Source organism: Nycticebus coucang, chromosome 18 (genome assembly GCF_027406575.1).
Source record: "Nycticebus coucang isolate mNycCou1 chromosome 18, mNycCou1.pri, whole genome shotgun sequence".
NCBI classification, from domain to species: Eukaryota; Metazoa; Chordata; class Mammalia; order Primates; family Lorisidae; genus Nycticebus; species Nycticebus coucang.
In genome coordinates this window covers 63,065,062-63,088,265 of record NC_069797.1, presented here as the reverse complement: position 1 = coordinate 63,088,265, position 23,204 = coordinate 63,065,062, and the positions used below count along the sequence as shown (strand labels likewise).

The window sequence follows — 23,204 nt, the reverse complement described above, 5'->3', positions numbered from 1 at the left end:
GAACTCAATAAGGGAGGCCTACCAGCAGAGACATGCTCAGATTCTCAGATTCTGGGTGCTCCTTGCCCTCCCTCCCTCCAGCACCCCGATGCGTGCTAGGTAGGTGCTGACTACAAAGAGGCCCCTCTGGACCTTTGCATGTTCTGCTCATGTCATCCTGAATGACCCCAGATGCACTGGCAGCTGCCCCTACTTAGTGACTAATAGGTGCTGGATGCTGTGCTAAGGACTTTACATTTTATTTCCTATGGGCTCAGTAGTCCCATTTTCGGATGAGAAAGCCAAGGCTCAGAAAGGTTAAGTCACTGCTCAAGGCTACACAGCTGGCAAGGGGCAGAGCTGGATTCACACGCAGGTCTGTTTTCTGTGCGAGCACGGCCAGCTCCCCCACACCTGCTGCTCCCAGGGTTCCTACCTGAAGCGTCCGTCCATCTCGGAGGTGTGCAGGCCGATCCACCAGTGCTGCTCTTGGCCCCGCGAAAACTGCAGGAGCCCAGAGAGCAGGTGTGGGTTGGCAGCCTCCCTTCCCCATCCCGGGCCTGCCCTCTCCCAGCCTGCAGCCCTTTGCTCCCTAAAGAGCCCACCTTCTGCAGGTTGTGCCCCAAGAAGTCCAGCTCGGTCTGGCTGTGCACGGATGTCAGCTCGGCCTGGAACCAGGTGCAGATGCGCTGCGCCTGCGCCCACGTGGAGTGGTGCTCAAAGAACTTGTATTCCGCCTCCTGGAAGCGCAGCCACTCCTGCCCGCCTGCAGGGGCAGCATGGGGCGTTGGAGTGGCGGTCAGGCGGAGGCATGCCCGGCATGACCACGGGACAGCCTGGTGTGTGACAGGGGCCTTAGAGCATGGCGGACCCCATGCAGGCCCTGGGCTTGCCATTCCTTCCACACGGAGGCAAACAGGGCTGCCGGGCCGGGCTGATCCAAACCAACTTATCCCCCTTTCTCTCGGCTGGAACCCTGCACCCTTTGTTTTTCCTTTTTCTTTTTTTCCCAGTTTTGGCCAGGGCCAGGTTTGAACCCACCACCTCCGATATGTGGGGCTGGCACCCTACTCCAGAGCCACAGGCACCACCCAACCCTGCACCCTTTCATTTCGTTCAGGCCGTGGGGCCCTGCCCCAGGAGGGTGATGCCCCCTCCCCTGTCCAGGGGGCCTCACCTTGAGGGCTGTCATCGGGCTCCCACACGTCGGCACCTACAGGGACGAGGACAAGCACGCTGCAGGGAAAAGGAGCCCTCCCCGAGCTCCAGTGCCACCGCCTTCGCTCCCGTTGAGTCCCCCAGCGCCATCCCACCCAACCTCTAGGGATCTTGCAGATCCAGTCCAGCTGCGTCTCGCACTGCATGGCCACCCATTGCAGGGAGGCCAGGTCCAGCACTGCACAGCTCCGGATATCGTCATCATCATGCCGGCTCCGGTCAAAATTGTGGTAGGAGAACTGGAGGCGGGAGGAGGGATGAGAAACGTGAGGCACAAGGCGCATTCCAGCCCCATGCCCAGAACACGTGGTCAAGAGGCTTCCCCGAGCTAGGAACCCCCAATCTGGGCAGGGCATCCCCTCTCCGACCTGCTTTCCTTTCCCTGCCCCCTCTGACCAGAGGGCCTGCCTTGGCTAAGCCCCACCCAAGACCCCGCCCCCAACGCCCTCTCTGCGGCTCCTCCAGGCCTCCTCACCCCCAGACCGTCGCTCCAGCGCCAACTCTGACCCCCTCCAGGATCCCGCCGGTTCAAGCCAATCCAGAACCAGTGCTGCTCGTGGATGTCAGGCTCTGATTCACTTCAGCACAACCCGGCGGTGGGGACAGAAGAGAGGGGAAGTGAGGAGAGGGCAAGGGTCCAGACAGAGCCCCTGCCCCTTGCAGCTGAGGCCTGGGGCCTCTCCATCTGCGTTTCGCCCTGACCCTCCAAGACACTGTTGGGGTCACTTCTGGAGACTCGGGAGAGCTAGACTAAGTGTCCTGTTCAAGGGGCCTAGAGTGGACCTTTGACTTCCTTCACTTGGCTTCCTTTTGGGTGGAGGATGCCCTGTCCATTGAGGTTCTGCATGCTTCTGCTCTAGGGAGTTTAGGAAGTTCATGGGGATGTACCAGAGACTTTAAATAAACCTGGATTTAAGTCCTGGTTCACCTGTAGGCCAGCTCTGTGACCTTGGGCAAAGAACCAAACCTCTCCATCAACCCACCAGAGTCTCCATCAACCCACTTGTAAGGCTACAAGGACTAAGTGAGGATTCCATGTTTAGCACAGTACCTGGTGCATGCTGAGGAGTGGTGAACATGTGCTATTATAATCACTAGTCAAATAAGGTAACTTGATGTTTGCTGGGAGGGGGCACCGTGGGATTAAGCTCTCAGGATGCCTGGATCCATCTGTCTTTTCCCCAGTGCTAAGGGATTATACGTCCTATACATCATAGGATTCTTGGAGCCCACAGGACCCTCCTGGAGGGATCCGCCCAGGCAACCACAGTAGCAACTTTTCTTTTCTTATCCCTCAGGAAAAACTTGTTTAATGAAGAGTGTGGATTATTATGGAATGGTGTAAGGTGGGGGGAAATGCACAACTAGGATCAGCTCATGGAAGAGTTGGCAATGGCGAAGGAGTGGAGATTTACTTATGTAACAGTCTGTGAGTCTGAGGGGGGTACTGCTCCCGCCTCCAGTTGGTGAGCAACATAGTCCGTCATGAGTGAGTGGATCTCATCAGTGTGTTCTCCCAAGATCCAGGGGACCACAGGTACTTGAGGGGGGACTGGATGGACCTAGCACAAGTCCTCACAGAGGTCACCTTCACTTTGCCCACCCCCACCCCCACCCAGCAAAACCAAGAATCTGCCAGCCACACCTGCTCCCACACACATGCAGGCACCCCTGTCCCTGCCCTGGCTTCTTACCCAAAGATCTTGTTGAGCATGTCAGCCACAAAGTGCTCCTCCTCATAGTTGGCCAGGCTTAGCAGCTGGGCCCCCAACTCCTGGCAGGCACCCTGGGCCTGGATCCAGCTCTTCTTGTCCTGCAGCCGGTCAGAGCTGAACACCTGCAGGAGCAGAGTCCAGCTGTCCGAGCTGTCCCCACTGGCTCATCCCCTAGGGGACAGAGTCCAGCTGTCCAAGTTGTCCCCTCTGGCTCATCCCTCAGGGGGCACCTGACTTTCTCTCCACGGCATAGGAGTTGAGGCTTGGGCCTCACAGGATAGGGGTTCAAGCTAAGGGAAATCCTGTTCCTCCAAGAATGAGCCCCAGGGGAGGGGAACTGACAGTCAGCTCCTGGACAGTGCCCCCGTGACCCATTCCCTGACTAGCAGACAGATCAGGGCTCTAATCCCAGCAGAGCCATGGCTCACTATGGGCAAGTCCCTTCCCCTTCCTAAACTTTAGTTTCTGAATGTAATAAAGGACCCTGAACTCTGTCAGTGGCTCCCCCAGGGTTCAAAAATACAGATTATCAGGCCTAACCCAGGCCTTTAAAATCCAGATCCCCATGGTGGCAGCCTAGAAGATTTGATTTTTAGCAAGTTCTACAAGCAATCCTGAAGGACAGCCAGGTAGGCCCCAACACTGGGAACCTCTAAAATCAATGATTTGTGGTTCCTTCAATTCCTGGAATATTTACTGAGTACCTACTATACACCAGGCCTCCCATTCCACTGACTGATTTCACCAGAAATAATCTGTCAGTTATCTGCTGTGTAGTGGATGATGGGCAGTCCCACTGGGACCCCCTAGGTGAGCTGCCTCTTTGCTCTTATCCACCCGTGCAGAGTCCTCCATGCCAACAGATTTCCCTACCTTATAGCAGTGCCGCAGTTTGGGGTCCGAGGCCCAGCCCTGGGGACAAGATCCAGTGAGGCTGGGTGTGGGGTCTGGCCCAGACAGCTCTGGCGTCACTGGCGTGCCCAGGCTCTGCCGGCAGATGTAGCGAGCCCGGAACGAGGTGCAGTTCTTCACTTCCCACAGCCCCATGGCACTACCTGTGGCCAGAGCCACGCAGCCCCCACGGCTGTACCCTGAAGGAGGGAGAAGGGAGACCCACACTGAGAAGGATCCGATCCTCCCTCACATCCCTTTAGGGCACCACCACGGCCCTTGCCCTGGGAACCAACTTGGCCATCTCTGCAGAGATATGCTCTGGGGCCCAGGTGTAAGGAGATGGGGACCGAGTCCCAGCTCTGTGTTCACCTCCTGTGAGATTTCAGAAAACTTGCTTAACCTCTCTGAACCTGACCATTATCTACCACATTAGGTTACTGAAAGGGTTAGAAGATAATGAATGTGAAATTGTGATGACAGCAATAAGCACTTGTTCTGCTCACTATTCTGAACACTTCACATGTATTAACCCTTTACGTATATTAGCACTTTCCTCAACCTTGTGAGGAAGACACCATTGTTCCTATTTGACAGATAAGGAAACTGAGGCTCAGAGGATGCCCATTTCTGAGCAGAGACAGGATCTGAACCGGGCAGTCTGGCTCCAGAGTTTTGCTCCTGACCCCTGTACCACACTGTACAAATGACTCGTTTACTGGGACGGTGTGGGGCTGGGTCCTGGCAAGGCAGGTCCACCTTGGCCTCCCAGCCTCACCAGGGTGAGTCAGAGAAGGGACTGAGTGCGGTGAAGAGGGGCTCACCAGGCTGGTCCCGGTTCCAGTGGGTGTACATGACCTCGTCCCCACTGAGCCAGTGGAAGGACCCGGTGCCATTGAGGTCCTGCAGGGCCGTCCAGAAGTGCTCACCCTCCCAGCTGTAGATGAGGCTGCTGACGAAGGCCTGCTCAAACCTGCAGGAGACAGGTGGGTCAGGCAGGGAGGTCAACAACTCCCCATTCCCTGGGCCCTGACCAGACATCCTGCCCTGGGCGCTTGGCTGCTGCCCTTGCCCAGGCCTCCTGGAGCCACTCAGCTCTCCATACCACTTGCTGAGAAGAAAGTAGAGAGAGTCAGATGGAGACAAGTCCTGTCTTTCTCAGGCATCCAGCCCAGACCACTGTGGGCCCTGGGCCCTGCCCAGGCCCTGTCCCACACTGGGATCATGTAACAGGTGAAGAGTCATTCTTGTGACAAGATGTTTAAAAGGTCCTGGAGGCCACTAAGGCTCAAAGGACTCTAGGTGCCTCTGGGCATGGTGGCACAATGCTACATCATCTTGTAGAAGGGTTACATAGGCCCAGGCATGGGCAAGGGCTGCTCAAGTCATCCACCTCCTCCTGTACCTGTTGGTGATAGTGACCAGCTGAGAGCCATGGTCGGTGCACAGGCGCCGGGCCTCACTGTAGGTCACTTGGTCTTCCCCAAGCCAGTAGCAAGATGGGCTGTGCCACGTCCAACCCTGGCTCAAGAGAGAGGGCAGAAGAGAGGTATGTGAGGGGGGGAGGCAGATGACCCTCCACCCTCACCCACAAATCCTGGGGTGGGAGTGCCTGTAGGTGCATCACTGAATGTGTGCAGGGCAAAGGAATCTTATTTGACCCCAGAGATGGCAGTTCCTGTGCTGTGTTCTGTACCGTGTCCCTTTCCCACATGACTGTCCCCACCATCAACCACAACTGTGGGCCTGGGATTGAAAGCATGGCCCAGCATGGCTCATCAAGAGGCAGTTGGCGACCAGCCTATGGCCTGGTTCAGGAAGATGAATGGCCCATCAGACGCCTCTCTTGGGCATTTAAGTCAAGAGACAGTGGGGAGATTGCCAACTGGCTGGGAAAGCAGAGCTGAAAAGCTGGGGACAGTTGCCAGAATGGAGAGGGGGCTGGGTACTCCTTGGGGCCTGGAAAAGCTCAAATCTCAGGGGATATTCCTGGCCTGGGATAAGAGGAGACAGTGGCAGGCACAGTGTCATTCTGGGTGCCTGGCAGGAGCCAGGGCAGGAGAGAAGTGATGTGGCAGGGGGCATCTGCCCAGCAGAGCCTGTACTAAATCCCTGGTGATCTCAGGATGTTAACCATGGCCACTCAGTGCCCCACGCACATTCCAGGCTGGCTCTGGTGCCAGGGCAGTTGGGCTTCCTCTCCATCTCTTGCCCTCCACCTCACCCAAGAAGGACAGCACCCCGGGCCAGGCCTGACCATGCTGGTCCCTGGACTTGCAGCTGGGCTCAGGCCTGCTCTCCCTCCTCCCCCACTGGATCATACACTCCTCCTCTGTGTGTGGGCTTGGGGTATAGATGGGGTGGGGTGTGCTAAGGAGCTTAATCCAATGATAAACAGAGCGAGGGGCCATTATGACAGCAAGGGACTAGGGGTGGTGCCAAAAGGCCACAAAGTGTCCTTTCTGGGCACCTGTCCCACACCCCTCCACACCTCTCACATCCTGCTCGGCTGGAGGGGCCAGAAGAGGGAAGTGGGTCCATCATCATCACTGCCCCAGCCCTCAGCCTGTACTCACCCCCCACTCGCTTACTTTTCACTCCTTACCCCCCTCCTTCCCTGAACACCTTCTGGAAGCCCACTGGGACTAAGAACACAGGAGGGAGAAGGCACACCTGAGTGGTCTCACTCCTCTGTGGCAGATAGGGTAGCGTGCAGAGCGGATCAGATAGCGGAGCAGGAAGTAGGGCTGGGCGTGTAGAGGCCAGACCTCACCCAGCAGCCTCCACAGCCATGACTGGGCCAGATCCCCTTGTTCTTTGATGCCCTGGGAGGTGGCTCCCCACAGAGTGGGCTTAGGACTTCCTCCCAACAGCCCCACCCAGTCTGCTCTACCCGATATCACTTCTTCAGGAACCAAGCAGTATGGACAGCTGTGAGGAGGTGCAGGGGGCCAATGCCATGCAAGGCTACAGGATTCCATCCACTCAGGATAGCTCCAGAAACCCTCACCTTGCGGCAGCCATGATCCTCCTCAGCAGCCCCCTGGCTCAACTGGCCTGCCTTCTTGCAGATGGATGGCAAGGATTGGTTACAGGGACTGTCATTCCAGCGACCTTCCTAGGACACAGGGTAAGGGAAGACGCTTATCACCAATCCCCCCAAATCTCCCAAGTCCTTCATGGAACCTGGTTTCCAGACTTGGCCCTGCTCTGACTTGCTGTGTGATTCTGAGCAATAGACCTGACGCCTGTCCCAGGCTGTACAGTGGAGAGAGCAGGATTAGTTCAATAAGACCTACAGGGTGGATGAGAGCACAAATAGTTGATATGCCAATGCCTTGAAACTATAACAAGCGCCATCTAAATGGGAAAAGGTGTTCTTTTAAATTATTTATAGCTTGTTTTACAAACATCAAAAAACAAATTGGCTAAGATTGTTAGAGTAACCTACAGCAGGAGAGACAGCTAGGATTCCAATATGTCAAGCTAGTGCCTGCAGAGCCAGGGTGAGCAGACCCCGGTGTGCCCAGACCCAAATCTCAGCTGATGAAGCTGAAGAGGAATTGAGACCTCAGATCCTGCTAATCATCTCAGCCCTCCTGGCTAGCAGTTGTCTGCCTGTAAGCTCCGTCCTGGGGGAACCATGTTTGTTTGTGTATCCTGCATCCAGAAAGATGCCTTGGCATACAGTAGACACTCAATAAATGCTTTAAAATTCTTAAATAGCATCCCCTACAGTAAATGGCCCTGCCATTGTCATCCTTGGTACTGTCTGTGGTATCTGACAGCAGACTGTCCTGTCCGTCCCTGGGAAGAGGAGTCTGTTCCTTGGTTTTAACCCTTTTTAAAGGATCTCTTATCTCTGCTTGAAGCCCTGTATCAATTACTTCACCTATCCACACTATGTCTAAGCCAAAACCATAGCAAATTGTCATAACCCCATAATGTTTTAAGATAGGTTCTTGGGCTGGGTAGGGTTGGGGAGTGAAGGCTGGCAGACAACAGCCCCGCTCCAGGAGCTCTGCACATAATGTGGGTTCTGATGCCACCTGCTGGCAGGAAAAGGCAGCTGGCAGGGGACCAAGAATGCGTCAGGCAATATGCCTAAATCTTCGCTAGAATTAACTCCTTTAATCCTCTCAATGACCCTCTAGTAAATTGCCCAAGGTGACTCAGCTAGTTGGGGGTGAAGGGAGGATTCAGACCCCGGCAGTCTCTCCATGTGCTGAGAAGATAAGAGGGAGGCATGGGTGATTCTAGGCAACAGCTAATATTAGGCTGTCCTTCAGCTGGGATAGCACCAGGAGGGTGGGGGTGTATTCTGTGTGACCCTATGGCAGGGAGGGGTGGTCTCACCGGCCCCCAGATGGTGACACAGTCCTCCAGACTATCCCGGAAGTTGTTGGGCTCAAAGGGGTGCCAGTGGGTGAAGCTCACAAGGCTCCCGTCTGACCACTCGAAATTCATCTGCAGTTTCAAATCGTTGAGGCCGATCCAAAGTTCCTCCACCTCTGGGGATGCAGCAGGAGGGGAGGGCGAAGAAGGCACTGAGAGGTAAGTCTCCACCCCCAGCAGAGGAGGAAGACTTACGGGCAGGACAGGGTGGGCCTCTCCTCACCTTGCTTGATCTGCTTGGTGATGAATTCCAGCTCAGCCATGCTGTGGATGCTGAGCAGGTCGCCACCGCCCCGCAGACATGCCTTCTTGGACTCCTGCCAGCTGCGCTTCTCAGCCTGCAGGCGGTAACAGTGGCCCTGGAAGGGCTGCCAGCTTGGCTCACATTCCACCTTCACGTTGGCCCACCTGTCTGGAGAGACCCACAAGGCCACTGCTCAGAGACCCAGACGCCAGTCGGGGCCCCAACCCACTGGGTGTCCACACAGGCAGGGACTCCACGTTATCCCTCCCTAAACTTGTCCCAGATCAGCCACTAGGACAGATCTTGGAGATGCTGAAAAAACAAAACCTTCCAGAGTTGCTGAGGGCCCAGGGCAGAGACCCACAGGGCGGTGGCGGATTCCACCTGGACAGGACAGCCCCGCTGGCTGTAGCTCTCAGAAGAAAATGAGTGCGGAGTGAGGATAAACCATCCCCATGAGCCTCAGTTTCCTCCTCTGAAAATGGGGTTTTCTGCTCTGAGATCCAAACTTAGCTTGTGGCCATCTTGGCAAGTAAATGGAACCACTGTTACTCTCTCAAATAACATTTATTGAGTGTCCACTGTGTGCTGGACTGGGCAGTACTGGATGAAGGGAGTGGGGAAATGGGGCCTTGAGCCACGAAGGTGGCCCAGTCAGGCCCACTAGGCATCCTGAGTCTGTTAATGGGTGGGCGACCAGGAACATCAGGGGCACACCCAGTCAGGCCCACCAGGCATCCTGAGTCTGTGATAGGTGGGCGACCAGGAACATCAGGGGCACACAAAGTCACTGCAGATCGGCTCATTTTCTCCTCTTGCTCCTTCCCATCCCCATATCCTGTCCTCAAACCCCTGAACTGAGAAACAGCCCAGTCACAGGCCCTCCCTTGTCCCCACTTCCCAGCATTTCAGATTCACCCTGTGGGGATTGGGGTCGAAGGCAGCTGAAGCAAACAAGCCTTCACTTTGGTCTTGGCAAGAGAAAACAGGACTTCACCAAACCACCCACAATGTCAGGCTCAGGCAGGATTCTGCCTGGTCAGGCAAGAAAGCATGTGCCCACTCAAAGCTAGGGCCCAGCCTGGGATTCTAGGATCTGCTCCATCTCAGCAGGCCACTCCAGAATCCAGCCATAACTTGGCCTGGATGCCTGGCAAAGTAGGCAGGGCTGAGTCTGAGAGGAGCGCTCCTTGGCTCCAGGACTTGTCAATCATGTCTTTCTGGCCAATGAACTAAGCTCAAGGCTAACACCGGAGACAGAACTGGATTTTAGTGACAGTTCGGACCAGGAAAGGATCTCTGGAAATGTGGGTGCCTTCGGGGCACGATGGTGTCTGGCTTCAAAATGATATACCGTGAGTGATGAAACCCAGAAAGTAGAACCGCCTGAACTAACTGCCTAGAATATGCTTCATGCAGAAAGATGCAGGTTGGGGTCAGGAGAGGAAATTGAGTCATAGACATCTCTGTAGGGCGCAGGGCTGAGGGTGGGGGTGGGTTGGGAAGCAGGAATCCCCACAGGGGTCACATGGAGAAGACCCAAGGAATGGAGGACTTGGGCGTGCCCACACTCTGTCCTCTGGTGGTTGCCCTTCCTTCAGAAAGCTGCTTCTGGGAAGGCTGGATTAGTGCTTCCCACCTCTGCACCCTCCAGGAGGTGGGGATGCCCTAGGTGGTGCTGCTGGTGTTTCAAGCCTCTGCTCCCTAAGGGAGTGGGGAGAGAAAGCAGTGGCAAACAGTTCTGAATCAATCTCTGGCAAGACTTTAATGGTCAGGAGCAGAAGTTTTACCCTGTACGCTCTTTCCTTTTTCTGGGTTTGTAGATTTCTTCCTGGTTTGGGCATGTTCCCCTTCATCACCATCCCATGGCTTCCTGAACTACTGCAGTAGCCTCTCCAACTTCTGCTGATAAACACCCACCTACAAGGGCACACCCCTGTGCCAGGCCAGGTCTCCAGCCCTACAACCACCCTGCAAGGGGGTTGAGTTTATTCTCAAATTGCAGGAGAAAACTGCACCTCAGAGACTAAGCTGCTTGCCCAGGGCCACACAGCACAGGCCCTGCCCATCGCCCCTTCTCCTTCATGAGGCCCCTAGAGCTATCTCTATGAATCACAAATGTGAGCAAGACACTCCCTGGCTTAAACACCTGCAAAGGCTCCCCACAGCCCAGCTGCCCCACCCAAACTTCACCAAGCAGCCAAGACCTTCCAGGGACTGGCTGCAACCTGCCTTTCTGAACAACTCTGTCTTCACCACACCCTCTAAGCCAGAGCTTCCAGACTGTACCTTCATGTGAAACTGCACCTGTGGATAAACACAGGTTCTGATCCAGTTAACCTGGGGTGGGGCCTGACAGTGCATTTATCAGAAAATCCCAGAGGATGCTGTGCTGCTGGGGGTTGAACCACACTTTAAGTACTCAGAGTCTATACTCTAAATAAACTGCAGTACTCACCTTCCTTGAAAGCTGCTGTGTACTTCCAGGCGCCCATACCTTTGCCCACGCTGTTCCCTCTGCCAGGAATGCCCTTCCCTCACAGCTCTTTATGACTCTTCTTCTTCTTTTTCGTTTTTTTTTTTTTTTTGTGAGACAGAGTCTTACTTTGTCCCCCTTGGTAGAGTGCTGTGGCATCACAGCTCACAGCAACCTCAAACTCTTGGGCTCAAGCAATTCTCTTGCCTCAGCCTCCCAAGTAGCTGGGACTACAGGCGCCCACCATAACACCCAGCTAATTTCAGAGATGGATCTCACTCTGACTCAGTCTGGTCTCGAACCTGTGAGCTCAGGCAATCCACCCGCCTCAGCCTCCCTGAGTGCTAGGATTATAGGGGTGAGCCACCACGCCCAGCCCCTCTTTTTTCCTTTTAAACTTAGACTGAACTGGATAGGCCCCTCTAACACTTATTATCCACATTTCTATAATAGTCCCATGACCCAGGATATTCTAATTGTGTATTAAGATGTCTGTCACCTCTAGCAGACTGTGGTCTCCATGAGGGCACAGTGAGTATTGTCAGCATTTTAACCCAGATCTCAACAAATGTTTCTCCAATAAATTCATGGCATATTACAATTTGTTCAGACTTTAACTAAACAAATAAGAAGAGAAGGGTTACAGTCACTTTGTGCTTGGAGGTAGCACAAGGATGGGCAGGTGGCTGTGACCCTGACTGGCCCCACTCCCACCCTGCGGCCGGGCCCCCAGCTCACCTGGAGGGGACGGCTCGGCAGTGGCATTGGGCTTCTTCTTGCACACATACGGCAGCGCAATGCTGCAGTCACGGTTCTGCCAACCGCCAGAGGACTCGGTGCGGATCACTCCACAGTTCTCCTCACTGGGGTTGTCCGGCTGATCTGTGGGCAGGGCAGGGCGCCAGCACTCCAGGAGAGAAGCTCACCTCATGGCCCCTGGAGCCCACCACAGGGTCCTCACCACAGTCTAACCTGGGCCCACATAGTCCTGAACCATCTGCTCAGCAACCAGCCCCCGCCTCCCGGGCCAGGCTGCCCACCTGGTGGCTGGAGGGGAGAGTGGAGGCTGGAATCCAGTCCACTGGCCAGGGGCACAGCTGTACTGCGTGGGCCAGTGGGGCCCAGGCCAGGAGGGGGTGGAAATCTGTGCTTCGCCAGCCCGGAATGGAATAGGACACGAGGAAGGGAGTAAAAGGGGGGCAAGTGGGGTCCCTCCACCACCCTGCACCCAGCCTGGAGCCTCACCATTCTCCCAGTTGAGGTACTTGAGGGGAGAGTTGTCTGACCACTGCCAACCTCCACTGGTGTCCAAGTCGTTAAGGCCAATCCACAGGGTGGAGCTGTACCCGGTGAGGAGCCCTGAAGCGGGCGGGGCGCTGAGCAGGGCAGGCCCAGGTGCAGCCCTCCTGCTCTCTCTGCAGCGTAGCCTCAGCGACAGCACAAGTCCCACCCCACCCCCACCGCGCCCTAGGGAGAAAGGGCCCAGGGCCCTCCACTTATGGGAGCAGGTCTTAGGCTTTTGGGACTGGCCCTGCCCCCAGGGAGGGTGAGCCCCCCATTGGCCCCGCCAGCCCACCGTTGATGTAGGTCTGCTCGTGGATCTCCGTGATGCTCAGCAGATCCGCCCCCTGCTGCTCACAGCTGGCCCAGGCCTCTCTCCATGACAGCGTGGACTGGAAGTTAAACTGGTAGCAGCTGTCAGTCAGCTGGTCTTTGTCCCAGAAGGTCTCGCAGTCATTACCTGCCACCGCGACAGCCCGACAATGGTCCCTCCCCAGCCCACTCTTTCAGACACTCACCTGGGTCCCCTGGGAATACAGGCGCGCGCGTGCGCGCATACACACACACACACACACAAACCACTGCTGCCCAGGCAGGAGGGGGACCCACAACCCCAGCCTCCCTTGAGGAGTACCCCCCCAACCTCTCTGCTCTCACTCTTGATGGGGCAGAAGCCCCAGCGCTCGTCTTTGCCATAGTCCTGAGTGGTGGCACACCATAGGTGCCCGTCCTCGCGGCCTGTGCTGGTGCAGCCGTGGAACCACTGGTTGTCATATTTGAAAGGGATGGTGCACGGCTTCCCATGGGAATTCCCCTGGATGGTGTAGACCTCTGCAGAGATGGGAGTCAGGTCCTTAGCATCTGGAGCCCAAAGGCTGCCACCATCCCCCCTCAATCCTAAGGGGAAAATCCCCTATATCACCCAGGGTGCTGGGGGTGGGCAGGGGTCAGCAGAACATGGGAGAAGGCACCGGCGCCAGACAGAGGCTTTAGGGCTCCTCTGCTGTTGGGTCAGCCCAGGAACCTGAGAGACATCCCTGCTCTTCTCACAGGGCTAACTGAGCAGGGGTCTCACTTTGGCTCCCCTTGACCACCCCACAGCCTGTCCAGTTGGGTGAGGGGACTCCCAGTCACCCTCAGAGGGCTGAGCCTGATTGAATCCCTGCTCAGCTCCTCCGCCCAGAGGCTCCATGCCTCCCTCCAAAGTTCCATCTTGGAATTCAGGGTGGCTTCCAGGAAGGACCCCCCAGGTTGGAGCTGCCCCCTATAAGAGAGCCCTCCCTGGGAGACTCCAGTCCCCATTCACCATCTGCAAAACTGGGACTAAGACACCGGTGGGGAAGTGGGGAGGTGCCAAGGGGTCTCCTCTGGTCAGTGGGCTTTTTTCATTTCATGTTACATTATATACTTTTGTACTATTTGAAGTCTGTGCAAGTGTGTATTAATTTTGGAAATTTTAAAGTAAATTAAATACTTTGAAGTAAATTATTGAAAAATCCTTCTTGTTATAATTAAAGATGTGACTACAAGGGGCCACGGAGGCCAAAGGTCTTGTCACTCTGGAGTCTGTCCTTCCATGGCTCCAGTCCCCAGGACACAGGGACCCCATCCCCTTGCCTGCAAGCAGCCACTCACCATAGTAGGGCCGGGCACAGAGATCCTCCTCACTGCCATAGATGCGCCACTGGCCACCACGGGTCTGGTCACCCCGCTCAAGAGTGCTAGGCTTGGACACGTTGCTGGTGCGGCCCCCCAGGAGCAGGGACAACTGGTCACCCAGTGTGCGACAGTGCCAGCGAAGATTCAGTGCCTCCCGGTCACACTCATACATGCCCAGGGAGGCCGTGGTGTTGGTGCCCGGCCAGCCCGTGCCCAGGCACTGCATGCTGCCCAGGTTGAAGAGCCGGTTTCGGGAGACCCACTTCCAGCGCTGGGCAGGGAGACTGGCATTGCAGGTGGGGGTGACTCTGACCTGCCCACCCTGGGCCTCCAAACAGCCCTGCAGTCCTTGACTGAAGATGAGAAAGATGTTGGGTTCTGGAAGGGAAGACAGACATGAAGCCATCAGAGGGGCTTTCCTGGCTGGCGCTGGAGGACTGCTGTGGCTTAGACACTGACCAAGTGCTCACACTGAGTCGTGAGCCTTTTCTCCTGTGTTACATCACACAGTCCTCACTGAGTAGGAGTGAGGGGCACGGAAGTGCCGCTGTTCAAGCCCCAGCCGCACCTGGAGGCAGGACTCAGTCCTCTGTCCCATCCCCCAAAACAAATCCAATTCTACCTGGCAGGCTGACTACTGTATATTTTTCTGAAGATTGTATGAGGAGCAGTGGAGGCGTTTACACCGCATGACAGACACTCTGTAACCTCAGTCTCTACCTCTGCTACAAAGCATGGTTCTTCTGCCCAAAGTTCTTCTCTGGCCTGGAGGCATTTTGTCTTGTCTTCGTCTTGGCATTTTGTCTTTGTCTTGTCTTACCCCTGCCCCTCAGCTCCACGGGTTCTATGCTTTCCACCTACTAGAATCTTCCCAAATCACTCTCACACCTCTCACTCCCACTCTCTCTCAGTCTCTATTTTCTTGGACAGAGCAATTTAACTCTTTAGCTTCCTCAGTCTTTCCTCATCACCAATGTTTCACCAATCTTGCTGAACAGACATCCTCTGTGGAAGACATTGGAGAAATGCCCTCTCCCCCAATCCCTAGCACACCTTTACAGAGTAAGAAAAGAGGCTTAAATGTGTAGAAACAGAAGAATGAGCAGGCTCAGCATCTGTAGCTCAAGCAGCTAAGGCGCCAGCCACATACACCAGAGCTGGAGGGTTTGAGCCCAGCCTGGGCCTTCCAAACAACAATGACAACTACAACCAAAAAATAGCCGGGTGTTGTGGTGGGCACCTGTAGTCCCAGCTACTTGGGAGGCTGAGGCAAGAGAATCGCTAAAGCCCGAGAGTTTGAGGTCGCTGTGAGCTGTGATACCACAGCACTCTATGGAGGGTGACATTGTGAGACTCTGTCTCAAAAACAACAACAAAAATATATATATAATTATAAAAAAAGAAGAATGAGCGTTTGCCCAGGGCTGGAGTTGGGGTGACAAGAATGGGCAGTGACTGCTAAAGGGAATGGTGCTTTTTTGGGTGATGAAAGTGTTCCAAAAGTAGACTGAGCACAGCTAAGGACACAACAATTAAAGCAAATAGACAACCTTCTGGATGGGAAAAGATGTTTGCATGGTATGAATCTGACAAAGGCTTGATAACTAGGACCTAGGGAGAACTCAAATTAATCAACAAAAAAAGAGCTAACAATCCCATCCATTACTGGGCAAGAAACATGAACAGAACCTCCTCTGAGGAAGACAGATGAACGGCTAACAAACATGAAAAAAACGCTTTGTCACTAATCATCAGAGAAAGGCAAATCAAAACCACCCTGAGATATTACCTAATCCCAGTGAGAAAAGCCCATATCACATCACAAAGGTCCCAAAGTTTCAGGTGCTGGCACTAATGTGGAGAAAGGGGAACACTTTTACACTGTTGGTGGGAGTGCAAACTAATACAGCCTCTTAGGAAAGAAGTATGGAGAGTCTTCAAAGAACTCAAATTAGACTTCCCATTTGACAATCCCACTACTAGGCATCTACCCAGAAGAAAAAATATCATTCTGTCATAAAGACATTTGCACTAGATTGTTTATTGCAGCTCAATTTATAATTGCCAAGAAGTGGAACCAACCTAAATGCCCATCAGCCTAGGAATAGATTAACAAACTGTGGTATATGTATGCCATGGAATATTATTCAGCCATCAAAAGATGGAAACTTTACATCTTCTATATTAACCTGGATGGAGGTGAAATACATTCTCCTTAGTAAAGTTATCACAATAATGGAAAATCAAAATCCAATGTACTCAATTCTAATATGAAGCCAATAGATGATCTAATATACACCCACATAAGACAAAAACTCAGTTCAATTCAAGTTGGAGGGTGGGGGAACAAGGGAGGCAGGAGAGGAGAAGAGGGGAGGGGATTGTTGTGTTGCCACTTAATGGACACAATGTAGGGGTATATGGCACATGTTTTGGGCGTGAGACACAACTACAAGAGGGACTCTACCTCACAAACACAAATATTGTAACCTAGTAGTTTGTACCCTCATATTAACCTGCAATTTTAAAAAAAGTACATTGAGGATGGTGGCACAACTCTGTGGATAAACTAAAATCCAGTCAACTGCTTATTTTTTCAATCAATTAATTAATTAATTAATTAATTTTTGAGGCAGAGGCTCAAAAGGTGGCCTTGGTAGAATGCCATAGCTCACAGCAACCTCAAATTCTTGGGCTTGAGCAATCCTCTTGCCTCAGCCTTTCAAGTAACTGGGACTACAGGTGTCCACCACAATGCCCACTATTTTTTCTATTTTTAGTAGACGCAGAGCCTTACTCTTGCTCAGGCTGGTCTCGAACTCCTGAGCTGAAGGGATCCTCCCGCCTTGGCTTCCCAGAGTGCTAGGATGACAGGCGTGAGCCACTGCGCCTGGCCTAACTGTTTATTTTAAATGAGCTGATTTTATGGTATGCGAATTATGTCTCAGTAATGAAGAACGGAAGGAAGGGAGGGGTGGAGGAGGGAGAGAAAAGAAAGACAGAAAAAGAGAAAAACAAAACAAAACAAAAGACAGACTAAGGCTTAGAAATAAGCACTGACCTATTCAGTGTCACACAGCCAGGAAGCAAACCCAAGTATCTCCAACATCCACCTTTCGCCACCTTCCACTTGTTCCCCAGCTGCCATGTCAGTACACAACACACGTACACATACACACACACACAGAGAACATCCCAGTCTCCAAAGAATGTTTACATCCACTTGCTCCTTGGGATCAAGTGCATGCCTTGAAAGTAGGAATTAGACTGACAGTGTTGAAATTCTAACTCTGGCACTGAAAATGTGTGACTTGGGTAAGAAGCTTAACCTCTCCATGACCCTCTTTTCTCACCCTACCACTATGGCAAAGATTAAATGAGATAATACATGTGAAGTGTTTAGAAGAGAATCTGGAACATACTAAGAGCACTATAAATGTTCAGTGTCATTATTATTGCTCTATGCTACATTTAAAAAATTAACTAAGAGTGGTGAAGCAATCTGATGACCAGAGTCATACAACTGATAAGGTAGGAAGCTGAAATTTGGCCATTTCCAGATTCCATATCCCCAATTCTTTCTCTTCTCCCATGCTGACTCTATCATCCCTCTATAGTCCATTCTCCATGGACAGCCAAAATGATCTTTAAAAAAAAAAGAATTTTTTTAAATTAGCTGGGCATGTTGGAATGTGCCTGTAGTCCCCAGCTACTTGGAAGGCTGAGGTGGGAGGATCACTTGAGCCCAGGAATTTGAGGTTACAGTGAGCTATGATTGTGCCATGGCATCTCAGCCTAGGGAACAGAATAAGCAAGGCCTTATTTCTAAAAAAAAATTACAACAGAAGTCCTTGCTCTTAATGACAATATATTGCAATATATCACCTGGGTACCAGGTGGCACTGTGGCTTTTTTTAGGAGACAGAGAGCACAGCTAGCAACCACTATGGTCCTTATTCCTAACTTAGTTGCCTTTGGTGATTGCCTGATTGTTTCCTCAGCATTCAGACTCTGCTGGGATGGGATCTTAAAGCTCACAAGAATCCTTCAGGGGCAGATCTCACAATGCCCCCTGACTTCACTTCCCACAGTGTGCCAGAGTCCCTCAGCCTATTCTAAGAGTGGAGTTCGTATCCCAGCAGGCAGAATTAAGATTGGCATTAGACTGCTTATCACAGCTCAATTTACCATCACCAAAATGTGGAGACAGCCTAAATGCCCACCAACCAAGGAATAGATTAACAAATTGTGGTATATGTATATCATGGAGTACTATTCAGCCACCAAAAAAGATGGAAACATTCTATCTTTTGTATTAACCTGGATGGAGGAGGGACACATTCTTCTTAATAAAGCATCATAAAAAAGGAGAAGCACTCTGTTGTCCCAGGACAGAGTGCCAAGACATTAGTCTAGCTCAGAGCTACCTCGAACTTCTGGGCTCAAGTGATCCTCCTGCTTCAGCCTCCCCACTAGCTGGGACTATAGGTGCCTGCCACAATACCCAATTAATTTTTCTAGTAAAGATGAGGTCTTGCTCTTGCTCAGGCTGGTCTTATGCTCCTGAACTCAAGAGATCCTCCTGCCCTGACCACCCAGAGTGCTAGGATTACAGGGGTGAGTCTAAATTCAAACTCTTTACTATGAGCTGCAGATTCAACATGATCTGGTTCTGCCTCCCAGTTTGATTTCAGATCCTAATTTTCTTCCTTACTCAAGACCTATTGACCTCCTTGTTCTTCCTTGAATAGTTCTGGCTCTTTGCATTTTCTCCCTCTATGTGGCATGTCACATTTCAAAAAAACCCCAAACACAAAAAAGATCACATCTTTAGAGAGGCCTTTGGCCCTCCCAGGTCTCCAAACCTTAAGTGACCCCAGTCACTATCATAACACTTGATGGCAATTCTCTTTTTTTCCCCCAACACCTGGGCTGTCTGTGAATCTGTGGCTATTGACTATTTTTCTTTTATCAGTTAGTTCTTCCTGCTGCCTACATGTCTGGTAACTTTTATTATATGCTAGACATTGTAAATAATGCCATAAGCAGTCTGGACTTTTTTATTGTATGCTGGATGATATGTTAAGTTATAGGGAATCTGGATTTATTTTTAACTTCCTAAAAAAATGTTGTGTTTTGTTCTGACAGGCATTTGAGTTACTGGTGGATCACTTTGGTCCTGTGCTGGCTTGGTTTTAGGTTTTGCTAGGGTGGGGCTGTGTTGGTTTTCCTTATAGTTTTAGACTGTGGCTCTTAACCTTGGATTTAATCACAAAGTGATTCTCTTCTGAGGTTTCAAAAGAAAGCCTTACATGATCACAAAACCCCTCGAACTTGGTGGAACTTGAACCCTAAACTCAAGTAGCAGCTAAAACCTGTGTCTTCCAGGTGCTGTTTCTGCTGAGTCCCATCCTGCAAATGCACAATTGTGGAGTCACCAAGGATTTGAGGAGAATTTGTAGTAGAAATCTTTATGGCTCCTTTCTACAATTTTTAGTCTTTGTAGTGGTCTCAAACTCTGACCTGTTTCTACAAATCAGTAAAATTGCCACTTTCTGTGTGAGTTCCTCAAACTGGGCAGTGTTCTGGGAGGGGAGAGGTGGGGCTGGTTACTATGCCACTCACCTAATCTTTTTTCTTTCAAGGATATTTTCCTTGCTGCATCTGTGTGGTTTTAATTGCTGCCCATTGCCTTCAAACCACCATATGTTACATTTTGTCATTGGTCTATAAGCATTCTTAGCGAGTTAGACTGATACCAGCTACCCTGCCATTTCTAGAACCAGAACTCATGAACTGACATGTTCAGTTTACGTTCTGTGTCTTTCCTCTTGCTCATAAGCTCCCAAAGACTTTCTCTGTCTTTTCCCAATGTATCCACAGCACCTGTAATTCTGCCTGACACAAAGTAATGCTTAAATACTAAATGAAAAAAATGAGTGCATGCATAAATGGATGAATGAATGAATCACATGCCTAGATAACAATCACAACCAACCAACCAGCCTATCCTTCTGCTCCTTGTCCCAGCTGCCAGATTAATTTCCCTGAAACACAGTGCCCACAGCACCTGTCACTGAGTACGCAAAACACCACAGTGGGAAAGGTTGCTGGGCAGGGACTCTGTCCCTCTATCCTCTGACAGCACTGGGACAAGGGTCCTTCTGAACAAGGTGAGATTTGAAGGACCAGCAACGAGACTGGCACAGCTGATGCCTCCTCATTCTGGGTCTTCTACCCTTAACCTGCCCCTTCTCTCCTGCCATGAACTGAATATTTATGCCAATCCCCAAAATTCATATGTTGAGATCTTAACCCAATGACAGTATGAAGAGGTAGGGCCTTTGAGAGGTGCTGTGGTCATGAGGGCAGCACTCTCGAGAATCAATATTATTGTCCTTATAAAAGAGGTCCTAGGGAGACGCTCATCCCTTCCACCATGATGGGGATAGAAGAGAGATGGCTGTCTATGAGGAAGGGCATGCTCACCAGATATTGAATCTGCCAGCACCTTGATCTCGGACTTCCCAGCCCCCAGAACTGTGAGAAAATGTTTCTGTTGTTTATAAGTCCCCCTCTTTATGGTATTTTTGTTACAGCAGCCCACACAAACTACACTTTCCAACCACCCTCCAGAAACCATAAATTGGCCCCTAGACTTAATTGAGGGCTGCCCAAGCTTCCTTTGAGGACTGGGTATTTGATTCTCAGAAACTCCACTCCAGTCAGGACAACCAGTAGCACAGAAAGTGGCCCTTAGCAAGGAGCAGGGAAAAGGTGTGGGGCCAGAAAAGGGAGAAAATATTCCTTGCTTTTAGAGATGCTTCTCAGAGATAGGATTGGAAAACGAGGCCCCAAACTTCATGTGTTGCCCACAACAGCCCAGGGGGGTTGTGCCCCTCTAGCTACCTGTTGGCTGATGACAGTATCCATCCCTTGGCCATAGCAGTTGGGCACAAACTCTTAAAGCGCTGATCAGATAACTTCCCTGAATACATAGTTTCCCCTTTCTGTTGTGACTGCTAGACTGGAGCTGCCGATGGCCATGTTTCCACCATGAGGGGAGAATACATAATGAGAAGCAGAGCTGAGCAGAGCCAAGGGACTGCAGGAGAGGAAGGGAGAGCTCTTGGTGTTGGATGTCCAGTCTTGGTCCCTGCAGCTCTTCCCTCCATTCTGTGACTCCCTCAGGATCATTTACAGCCACATGGGCTCAGTGCAAACCCTGAGCTTGTTTGCACTGGGTATGTCTCCTTCTCCAGGACCACCTCTGAGCTGTCAGACCAGCTTTTGCCTCTAGACCTCCCTCCTTGGAGGCTGAACTCTCAGCCCTTTCTCCTTATCGCTGCTTCCCACAGGGGCTTTCCCACCTGTACAGATGACAAACATTTATGAAGCTCTATCCTAGGTACTAGAGGGAAATTGGAAATTAATCAGATGATTTGGCCTCTGCCCTCAGGCTGCTTACAGTGAAGCTGGAGAGGCAGAACTCGGGGAGCAATCCATGGAAAAGCACAAGTGCCACACTGATGAGTGCGCAGACACTCCGACCTGATGATACCCACCGCTGGGGTGAGAGATGTTGGAGAGAAACGGACTTTCTGGATGTGATGGGGCTCTTTCTGATGTGTAGTTCATACTTCTTGCTTCTTCACACCCAGGAAATTAATTCCTGTGCTCAGAGGCAACTGAGTTTTAAGCAATTCACCCTAGGCTGGGTAACCCCATCTCTTCCCTCAGGGCTGACAGTCACTGAGGCCTCTTTTCCCTTCCTGCCTGTCTTAAAGGTACACTCCATGCTCTGGCTGAGTCCAGAGGCCGAGTGCAAAGTCTCAGTAACAGTTTGTCTTTCCAGAGCAAAGCTCTCAGCTGTCCCGCCAGCTAACCCAGACTCAGCCCAGCAGCAGAGGCAGCCAGAGGTCTGACCTCAGATAAGACGGCTGCTCTCCTTTACAAGTTGAAGACATCATGGCTGAAGGAAGCAGATGAAAAGTTAATTCTAGCATGGTGCCTGGCATGCAGCAGATTCTCAACAATATGTGTTGAATGAGAGGCATGTCTAACAAACCCCTGAAAGTCACAAACAGAGAGAAGGAAAGAAGGGTGTTCCAAGTTGGGGAACCACAGGAGCAAAGGCTGGAGGCAGGAATGTGTGGCCTAGAGACCACCTGGCTTAGGTCCTGGAGAGCTAAGGACTGAGGGCCAGCTGCCAAGCCCTGGAGAAGAACCCGATCAGGACTATAGGGCATGGCAGGGTGGCTGAGAGAGAGACAGAGAGAGCTGTGAGAGCCACCGTGCTTGGCCCTGAGAGCTCAGGGTGGCCTCCAGCTGCTGAGCTTCTCTCCTCTCAGTCCCCTCTCTAGGCCATGCAGAGGCTAGAGGTCATCCTAGGGAGAGCCAGAGGCTGCCCAAAAGGCCCCCAGCCAAGAGGAGCAGCTGTTTTCAATGAGCTGCTTGGGAGGCTGGGCCTGGAAATGTCCCTGAGTCAGCAGGAGCTGCCAGCCCCGCCCTGCTAAGGGGCCAACTATGGGGACCCAGCACTCCACCCTGCACCACCCCTGGCTAGAGATCATGTGCACAGACGTGCAGGCAGTTAGACCCTGGGCTGAGGAGGGGAGGGGAGCATCCCTTCCATTCCATCCAGGGCTGGGGGCGGTGACATCTTGCCTTAGTACCCTGTCCACTGGGCAGTATCCCACCACAGTCCTGAGCTAAGGCGGGCTGCTCTCTACCCTGTTTTTCTCACTCTCCCTCCTCCCCAGTCGCCCCTACTCCAGCCAGGCCAAACTGCCAGCCTTCCACTGCTTAAAGCTCTTGGGCCCAAACCACACACAGCAGCCGGTGGGGAGGGGCTTCTCTGCTGCCCTCCCACGCTGTGTGCGGTGGGCTTCCTCCACCATGTATTTCCAGAGATGCTTTTCTCTCTGCTTAAAATCTCTCTGCGTTAAAAAAAAAAAAAAAAAAAAAATCTCTCTGCGTTGCAGAATGTGATATTCTACATTCTAGAGAGATGGTAAAGCAAACACTGACGGGGAACGGGGTTAAGAGGGGGGACCTCCCGTTTACTACACTCCAGAGGGGGATGTGCAGGGGTAGCTGAGACTCCTGGTAAATTCAGAAAGGCATTGTCATCCTTGGGGGGGCGCGGGTTGGGAGGGGGCTGCCTCTGGGTTCTCTGGGAGTGCAATCCTCCTGTCCCTTGCGAAGTGATGGTGTTTGATCTCATCCCCTGCTGGCTTTTGTCTTCTCAGACCAAAGCATCACAGAATTTCCCCCAAGTCCTTTCCCAGGCCGCATCTTGCAGGATGAAGGGGGAGCCGCCTAACGCCTCTAACCTCAGTCACAC

At 52.2% G+C, this 23,204-nt stretch overlaps 1 protein-coding gene across 1 annotated transcript in view; it reads right to left on the bottom strand.

Annotated features, from left to right (window-relative positions):
- Positions 1-23,204, bottom strand: part of MRC2 (mannose receptor C type 2) — a 56,164-nt gene that overhangs the window by 8,896 nt on the left and 24,064 nt on the right. The window contains exons 2-18 of the mRNA XM_053569665.1: positions 13,835-14,236; positions 12,857-13,030; positions 12,495-12,659; positions 12,164-12,277; positions 11,657-11,800; positions 8,422-8,610; positions 8,160-8,314; positions 6,814-6,921; positions 5,209-5,324; positions 4,628-4,776; positions 3,786-4,003; positions 2,892-3,034; positions 1,673-1,775; positions 1,298-1,436; positions 1,157-1,192; positions 585-745; positions 416-483 (exon numbers count right to left, since the gene is read on the bottom strand). Coding sequence (XP_053425640.1) covers positions 416-483; positions 585-745; positions 1,157-1,192; positions 1,298-1,436; positions 1,673-1,775; positions 2,892-3,034; positions 3,786-4,003; positions 4,628-4,776; positions 5,209-5,324; positions 6,814-6,921; positions 8,160-8,314; positions 8,422-8,610; positions 11,657-11,800; positions 12,164-12,277; positions 12,495-12,659; positions 12,857-13,030; positions 13,835-14,236 — 2,584 coding nt within the window. The remainder of the gene's footprint in view (positions 1-415; positions 484-584; positions 746-1,156; positions 1,193-1,297; positions 1,437-1,672; positions 1,776-2,891; positions 3,035-3,785; positions 4,004-4,627; positions 4,777-5,208; positions 5,325-6,813; positions 6,922-8,159; positions 8,315-8,421; positions 8,611-11,656; positions 11,801-12,163; positions 12,278-12,494; positions 12,660-12,856; positions 13,031-13,834; positions 14,237-23,204) is intronic.